Genomic DNA, 9,102 nt, shown 5'->3' with positions numbered 1-9,102 from the left:
CTCCTCTGAACTGTCCACAGGTGATGTTCAATACTGTGCAATGGCCATGAAGTAGAAATGTGTTCAGTGACAATGAAGTGCTAGGAAGTGATACTCTGAATTTCAACAACTGTACTGAGACGGGCTGGTTTGGGCTGTCATTTTGGATTTTGTTTGCAATTGGTTTTTCTCAAAACAAGCAATTTTTAGTTTATGCAGTAAAAAAACCCAGACATTTGATATTGCTATTTATTTCTTTTTAAAAATTATATAATTCTCAATGTAATATTCTAGCAACATGCTACTAAGCACTCTATACATTCCTTTTTCAAAATAATTCCAACTAGATCTTGGCAAGGATAAACCAAATAAGAATTACTTTAATAGTACCAACCAGAGTTAAACCAAAGGAGAATTCCTCCCCTGAATCTGACATCATACTTATGTGAAATTGCACCACTCATATTTAATACTGTGTTGTCTTATATAACTATTCAAATACAAATATTTCATTTCTCTGACAGAAACATTGTGTGTATATTTTTTTCATCTAATTCAGAATAATAAAATAAAAATTTCCATGGGAACTAAGAAGAGTTTCAACTAGGGTTTCATATGGCAGGCTTTAAAATAGTGCCTGAACCAGTTCCTCCACAGAGTTCTTGGTTAAAATCTACACACTTTCAATAACTATTTCCAGCAGCGCAAATTATGTGTCCTCCGAAAAGTTTTAATGAAAACAATTAAAACTGGTTTGACAACCTGAGTATGCAAAGTCAAACCACAGGATACTAAATACTTTTTTGAGATTTGTTTGCTTATCTACGAACAGAACTTCCCTCCAAGATCCCATGGAGCAGAAACAATTGTGGTAGCAATTAAAAGATTTTCATTTGTCAGATTCAAGGTCACTAGTTAAATTATTCAGTCAAGTTTTACTTCCAGCAAAGACAATCTCTTACAGGCATGTATGGTTTTGTATGTTGTTTCCTAAATTGTTTAGAAGCACACTCTTATAGTCTCTATTTTACGGTGTTGTGCTTTTTAACTTATTAATCTGTACCAGTTTTTAGCTGAAAATTATTGTTCAATTTGTACAAATCACCCATAATTTAAACTGTATAATTACATTTCATGTAATCTCACAATTTCTTTGGGTAATTAAGTGATTCTCTACAGCTTTTTTATCAAAAAAAGAGCAATATACAACTAATGAATCCCAGTAGGATTTCCCCCCTTCACAAGCACTGACATTATTTATTTGAACACACTGAACCAAATCCTTGGGCATGTCTGACGAGTTGTGCAGGAATCAGACATGCGTGCAAAATGGCTCAAAGCTCACCTGTCACAGAGGGCCAGATCCTATATCAGGGCTATATCCTCTTCACAGAGAAAGGAAAAATAAAGTGTGAATGTCTGAATTACATCAGCTGTACAGATACAGTGGACCTTCAAGCAGAAGGAAAGCCCAGTAGTATGCCCTCTTATTTAAATTCTCCAGCATTTACTGTTTTGTTTTAGGAGTGCATATGGAAAGGATATATGGAACTCTATAGCACCAGAGGATACTTAAAATCCTCTCGGGGCAAATTACACTGAAGGTAGGGCCAGTTTAGGGCTGGTATTTTAATTTTCAGTAGCTATACTATTCTAGAGGATCTAGCCTGTATCATCATAGTGCAAATGTACCTCTTCTACAGGTATCTTCTGGCAACAATTAAACAACAACCTTAGAAAGAGAGGTACACCTTGTTAGTGAGGCGTGGTACATGGACTCTGTTATGTACCCAGGCACCTTCTTTCATTGCTGAACCATCCACTTTTCAGAAAACATTTTAAAAATAACATTTCATTTGATAATATTAAAAGTAGATGATATGATTTTTTCCTCAGTAAATTAATAAAGTACAGTATAAACTGATTTTTCCAGTCCTTTCAGTTTAAAATGGGCTGAGAAATGTTACAATGTTTAATGAAAATTTCAGAAGAGTACCTGGTTCACAAACATTTTTTTTTTGTAATGAGAAAACTGTCTGTAAGAAAAAAAATAACCACATTTTCAAGTGATTTGCAGACAGTATTTTAGGTGCCACCACCACCTGCAGTTATGATGATGATGCATTGTACCAACAGAACAGTGTCCTACTGATGATCAACATTCATCTTCTTCATGCGATGAAGGAGGGCATCTTTTTCCATTTGGACCTCTGCAAGGGCCATTTTGGCTTTGGCCAGTTCCTGTTTGAGACATTCATTTTCTTCAATAAGCTAAAATGAAAGGGTTAGAAAAGAAAGCTATTAGTATAATTCCACACTGATGACTTTTCCCATTTCAGTAACTTTTAAAAAACCAAATGCTCCCATTCACTGCTGGGCAGAGGTTTGGTGAGGCTGAGTCAATTGCAGCTGATTCTCAGTCAGTGAGTGTAGAACATGGAGAGAGTTAATGCAATCAGCTCAAAAGGTGGGATAGCCAGTGTTTCAGCTATGGAGTAGAATGGAAATGACCCAAGATTGTGAGCTCTAGGACCAGATTCTTACCCAGTGAGAAAACCAGCCAAATTAATGTGTGGGTTCTGTCATCATCCATTCAAAGTCTGGGCATGACTGATAGGTAAGTATGGATCTGACCAAACAGTTAAGTCCCTTGTCTTTGATAGCTGTGTTGTACAGGAATGAGGGAGATGGGGAGAAGAAAACTCCCTTATAAAATTCCCTCTGTTGTAAAGGAAAAGAGTCAGTGTGCAGTGTAATATTACACTATTTAGAAAGCAGTGTTAAATTGCTGAACCACACCATAATATCCACAATCCATATTTTCCATCTCAAACAGATTTCTAAACAGAAGTTCATCACAGGCCTACTCCCAGATAGCCTTACAACTAGGATTAATAATGATTCTAACATAATTTTGAGGGGGCAGGGTGAAGTCAAAATGAGTTCTTTATACCTCATTTTTAAGGAAATCAGATGAATCCCTGCTTGATTTAGAAGGTCTGGATGTTTCCCAAGTAGTTTGCGTGGCTTGGTCCTGTGTTTTATGTTCAACAGATCCCACTGCTTGCTGCAATGTGCTGCTTGAATTCTTCATCTTTGACACATCATTTACTTTTTGATTGTCTGTATTACACAAATAGTGTGCACGGGTTTTATCAAAAAAATTTTAAGCTTTATTCTTATCAGTACAAAATTAAACCCACCTAAAACAAATATACTTATAATATTAAGTATATTGATATTTGCCTCTCAAAATCAAATTTAAGAATAAAATTTAATCAAAACTCATAACCTTTTAGAGGAAGAAAGAAACAATATGTAACTTCCAGCCTGAAGAAAATAAATACATTTTTATACCAACCTGTATCATCACCACAGAATATGCACTCTGAATAATCAGACATTGGAGAACTATTAATATTGCTATTAACATACTGTCTCCAGGTCTCTCTCAAGACTGCATTTACATTTAAAGACACAGTGAGATAAACCTGCAGAATCAAGTTTTTAATTAGAAAATAACCTTAATTACTTGGCATTAAAGAAACTTTCTAGCATTTGTAACTGAAGTACACTATATAACACCTGTTAAAATATACTATTGTACATCAAGGGAAGAAGTCAGGGTCATGGTTTTACAGGAGTTTCTACTAATACCTGCAACACAAAACAACAAAGACAACAACCACCTTGGAACTCTGTAAAGAAAGGCAATTTTTTTGTTGCTTTGTAGCAACAAAGGAACCCTAAACTTACCACGATGAAGTGATATGCACTGATGAAGCATATCCTGATGACATTATAAGCATATTTTTTATTTCTCCCAGGGTTATCACAGCCAACACACTATTCAAAAAGGCAATCTTCTTTTTTGTGACTACACTTAGAATTATGGCATATGGCAACACAGCTTACACAAATTATCACCAGTTATCTTTTCATAATTAGTCACATTTATGCACAAAGGAAAAAACAACAGGATTATTCAATTATCAAGGTACAGCAACATACAAACCTCTAATGAGGAAAGTGCCATCATCATTTCTTTCTATCCAGAGTATGTCAATATGCAGTTTTATGGGTACCAGCTCAGACGCCTTAAGATTTTCACGTGGACTGTCATCCTAAAAAATACACATAATTAAAAAATGAGTTTACAGGGAAATCAAAATAGATAATTAGGATGTTTATTTAAACATAAGTGCATTTAATGAAACTTGAAAGGGAGTGTTTCAAAGCAGAATTTTCTAATGGGATCTCCACTAAACTTTGGCTCCCTTTTTTTCCCCCCAGGGATCGTTTTAAAGGCTCAAAATTATCTCTGGAGTAAGTCTGCTGAACTCAATCTATAGTCCAGCTAAAATACTTCAAAGTGTTTTTTTACAGACATCTCAATAAGATTATACCCCAACTCAAGACATTTGTTAGCTCAGGAGCTGAGTCACAGATAAGAAGCCTGTGCTATATAGTGTCTGATTTTCCCTTGAACTATTTAAAGATTGAATGGGTACAGCTATCATTCTTGAGCAGATTTTGTCTTTTCAGAATTTACTTTGGGATGACACCAACTGCAGTTTAGTTATACTACTGTATTTAACAGAAGAGAAACTTCACAAATTACTTATTTGGGGTCTCCCCAGGAAGTCTTTATAGGTCATTATCCCTGTCAAACAGAATAACGAAGCCAGTAAAATCAGAAACTATACATATCAGCATTAAATGTGTACCAAGAAAGCTGTTGAGATATAGCTTCCAAAGCTTCTTGAAACAGCATTGAGATTGCAGCAGAAAATGCAAACAATAATCTTTCTCAAATGCCTCCCCTGCCATGAAACACATTGCATGAAGTCTCACGCAGAAGAAATAAAAGAACATACTGTATTGAATAGGCAATGCAGCACACATTTGAACCATATCTTCTCACTCTATAATACCCAACAAGTCTATAAAGATGAATTATCTCTATGTCAAATCTGCAGTTTGTCAACCATCATGAGTAACTTCACCATGACTTGTGTGCACTGCTGAGTGAGCACTTTGGTGCTTTTGCTGTCAAGTAGAATCTTGTTGCCAGTTTGTACCTTCTCCATCTCAAGCAGCTGCTTTCTCAAGAACACTTTCCTTAAGTCTTCCTTCTTGCCAATAAACCAGCACAATCCTGGTTTTAAATGCAAGTGATTATGTGTAAAGGTTTTGCTGTTTGCATTTGGGCATTCATGTTTGTGATCCACTGAAATCTGAGGAACAGATTCACAGCTCTTACAGAAAATGCTTGGGCTAATCCTGTAGAGGAGGAACAACTCTAGGAGTACCCAAAGATCCTCAGGGGATAGAAGGGTTGTATCACTGAGGGAAGGAATACTGATGCATTTTGACTAGAACACAAGACAATTGCCTTTCCAGTCAATAATGACCTTGGCAGACTCAAGACCTTAGCCCCAGATGTAAAACTGGAGCTGGTCTTCCAATCTTCACCTTGTTCAGAGTTTGCATGGGTGATTATTACTGTCCAAAGCAATTATCTTTATGTTTGTTTGTTTTTCTGTTGTTCTACATCCCCCAAAAAATGTTTGTAGTCATTATCTTTATGTTTGTTTTTCTGTTGTTCTACATCCCCCAAAAAACTGTTCTTTATAATCAGTGGTTGTGCAGCACAGAACTCACCATCTTTTTTAAATGTCTGAAAGAAAGTCCCCTAGGAGACTTGAGCAGAAGTGTCCTCTTAATATTACTATTTTAAGATATGGTGGTGAAAAATGCTTCCACTGTTCAGTATCTGTTTCTAGAAGAACATGAAATTTGGATTGTGTTCAAGTGGTTTGTACTGGAATTCAATAACCTTTCTCCTTAGTTTGTACAGAACTTTCATTGCAAGAACAACCCTCCAGCTAGGAGAGAGAAATAACCTTTAAAATCCACTGTTTGTAATTAGAAAACCATATCCTTTGCTAAGCAAAAAAGCCCAACCAGAAAAACCCACATTGTGCCTCTAGAACCTTACATATAAAATTCCCAGACACCATCACTCTACAAGAAAGATTTGGGAGAAGGGGGAAAAAGTATAAAATATTAATTAATACAAATAGCTTGTTCATGCAGAAAATTCCCCTCCAGCCATACCACAGAGCTAACCAAATCTATGGATATTAAAATTGTTTTAGTGTTATCTAAAGACCTTTCAGAGTATGACAGTAGTTTCTTTGAAGTTAACTGTATCCAGATTAGTAGTTTATCATCAAAGAAACAAGAACACAATTTTTTTTGGAGCAGCCAAGTATCTCATTGTTAACATACTTTTAAATTAATCCTTGCATTAGAAACTTTTATCTTCATAGGCATCACTTCTGCGACAGTTTCATCTTCTAGAAAATGCTGAATGTTTGTGAGAGAAGATGTTAGAAATTCAGCACTGAAGTTCTCCACATGACACTGAAGAAACCCATTTTTTACAGCTAGCAGGGAATGTACAACAGCACTAGGCCCGCTTTCCCATCTCAGACTAATCTCAGGTGATGAATTAACAGGTCCAGCCACAGATTTACAGTCAGAACCTGTTGCAAAAAGAAAACAAATTTGCATTAAAATTTTGCAGTGTACAGAAAATCAATTATGATGTAATTATTTCCGCCTCTATTGTCCAACTGATTTTCCAAAAGGTACCATAGAGTTATTATTCATAAAAGGCAGTGTTGCAAATACAGAACTTCAGAGCAAATTTCTAAGTATAGCACTTCAAAGTACAAAAATAAAGAGTACATATAAGGGCTAGTACCTCACTGTGACAAGAGAAAAGACAATGCAGAAGTATCACCATCTACAAAAAAAAATTGTTTCCTTGGTGCCTTGACGATGGATAACCAACTATTTTGCATAATTTTGCATACTTTTCCACTAAGCTGTTAAATTCCAATTCAGAAAAACATTAAAGCCACTTCACTCTCTGAGGAGAGCAGGTATTTTCTTGGGAAGGCTGAACTTCCTGACTTAGGAACCATAAACAGCAATGCAGCAAGATAGAGAATATGACCACATATGCATTACTTGATTGGCAATAGACTTGAGCATTAAAAAACTCTGGCACTTTCTTGCTAATTTCCCTATCTTTAATCATCTTTAATTTTATCTTTAATTGTTTAAGGACAATTACAACATTCAGCCTAAAAACCATAATAAACTAAACTAAAGTAAACTAAATTAAAATTTTAAGGTAACCAGATTGCGGGGTGGACAGGGGGGCAGTGAGCAGTAATCATTTTTTGTATAAAATAGTTACCCCATGGGATTCTCAAGTCATGTCATCACTATGATGGCTGACTTACAGAAATTACGACAAGAAGCACAATCACAGTAACAGAAAAAACAAGCATTGAAAGGTGAAAGATACCTCAAGAAAGAAACTCAAGAAAAATCAAAATCAACCGCATTATGTCAATTCATCATGCATCAGACACTGCCTAGAGCTACAGCAGCCTGACAACGTAATTGATTTGCTTTCCTATTTGTACATTAATTGGGTTCCTCTTCCTGTATAGTGTGGAGGTTCATGGATGACCTGGCACAGCAGCAGAGTCAGGACCTGTGCCCTTATCTACTGGCACTAGTGTCAGGGTAGATGGACATACTGTTGATCTGGGCCGATAAAGACCAACGACAAGACGCACATGAGAGTCTTCAGCCTCTGCTGTGAACAAGAATCTCTCCCTCTGTTACCTCTGTGAATAGAGGTTTCCACAACACTGACAGCCATGACTCCATCCTTCCATCTTTCCAATGTTTAAGAAGTGCTAAATCTCATATTCCCCTTCCCCACAAAAACCCACCCCAGAAACCAAGCAACCAACCAAAACCATACTGCAAGTATCAACTATCTTTTTAGGCTCAGTCCAGACAAAATTGAATAAACTACCAGCAGCCCAGGAAAAGAAGGGACACTCTCCAGACAGAAGAATAATGACCACTCTGTTCAGTGAATCTCTCCAACTGGTTTGGGAAACTTTGTTTCCCTCAAGGATCAATATACTTCCCACACATATAGATAAAGAAATAAGCAGTAGGTGCCTTAAGTATTTCTGCACCTGAAAAGAGTGCCTGCATCATTGCTGGAAGGACCTAAAGTACAGAAAAAGAGCAGAGGAAAAGAACACACATTCAGTCTCAGCCTTGAGTCAATTTCAGTTATCTTGCAGATACCTGAAAGGGGCAGATGGAGTAAAAAATGCATTGCAAAATTTGGAAGCTGCTGTGAACTGCTTTCGCCTTTTAACAAGCAGGTTCAGCGTGGTAAGATCTCAGTAAAAGCACAGCCCTCCCACAATACTTCTGCCATACTCCATCCCTCCTTCTTTTGGTTTTGCTGCCGGGCAAGATCAGATAAAGTTGCAGTCCTGCATCCAGCCTGCAGGGAATTGCACAGCTGCCATGTAGCCCTCAACTTAGTCCCACTTTTAGCCACATTCTTCCCTTTTTACACCTACTGCATTAACAGTACAGTAGATTTTAAATGGTTATTTTCATCCAGAACATCTTGTAGACTGTAATTATAAGTTGAGTATTCACTGCATTGCATGGTTCCTCAGATTACTGGTTTCAATTGTTAATGCAGCACTTGAGAAAGTTTCATTAAAGGTCTTGAAGAGGGAGGTTGCTTTTATTGGGATATTATCGTACACATTTGCTCACCTGTTCTTTTAGTTGTATTTTGTTACTATTAACTCTTTTAAACAGTCTCTTTTGATCTGATTCTCAAGCTTTTTCCAAACTTTTTCTCTTTTAGTTCTAATAGAAATGAATATGGGACACAGGAAGCAGCAGCAGAAGATTCCTGACAGTACAGAAATCACAGTGAAGTGAAAAGATCAGTGGAGAGAAGACGTATATTACAGAATAGGAGTGACCGGCAATGTGTAAAAAACCAAAAAAAGTGTTGGCTCACCCATTCAGGTACCTGCCAGAAAGAGAAAGGAAGAGATATAAAGTGGAAGTATTTGGAGATTCCAATCATGCTATACCCTTTCTATCCACAGAATAATTAAACAGTGCACAAGCCTCTCATTATCAGCTGAGAAGCATTATCATTATCATAGGCTCTAGTTGTAGATACAAACAAGAGCAGGAAGGTGGCAT

The 9,102-nt window shown here is 36.7% G+C and overlaps 1 protein-coding gene across 4 annotated transcripts in view; it reads right to left on the bottom strand.

Annotated features, from left to right (window-relative positions):
• Positions 1 to 214: 214 nt before the first annotated feature.
• Positions 215 to 9,102, bottom strand: part of UHRF1BP1L (UHRF1 binding protein 1 like) — a 47,542-nt gene continuing 38,654 nt past the window's right edge. For 2 of the 4 annotated variants that reach the window (XM_041474380.1, XM_041474381.1), the window contains 4 exons: positions 6,274 to 6,530; positions 3,995 to 4,103; positions 2,933 to 3,102; positions 215 to 2,250 (listed from right to left, as the gene is read on the bottom strand). In XM_041474380.1, the coding sequence (XP_041330314.1) occupies positions 2,125 to 2,250; positions 2,933 to 3,102; positions 3,995 to 4,103; positions 6,274 to 6,530 (662 nt within the window). In that variant the 3' untranslated portion in view covers positions 215 to 2,124. Of the gene's footprint in view, positions 2,251 to 2,932; positions 3,103 to 3,994; positions 4,104 to 6,273; positions 6,531 to 9,102 lie in introns of those variants that run through there. The other 2 variants (XM_041474382.1, XM_041474383.1) reach the window with 2 other exon arrangements.

Source organism: Pyrgilauda ruficollis, unplaced genomic scaffold (genome assembly GCF_017590135.1).
Source record: "Pyrgilauda ruficollis isolate IOZ18807 unplaced genomic scaffold, ASM1759013v1 scaffold32, whole genome shotgun sequence".
NCBI lineage: Eukaryota > Metazoa > Chordata > Aves > Passeriformes > Passeridae > Pyrgilauda > Pyrgilauda ruficollis.
Note: the sequence above shows the minus strand (reverse complement) of the source record. Positions and strands in the feature narration are given on the sequence as shown.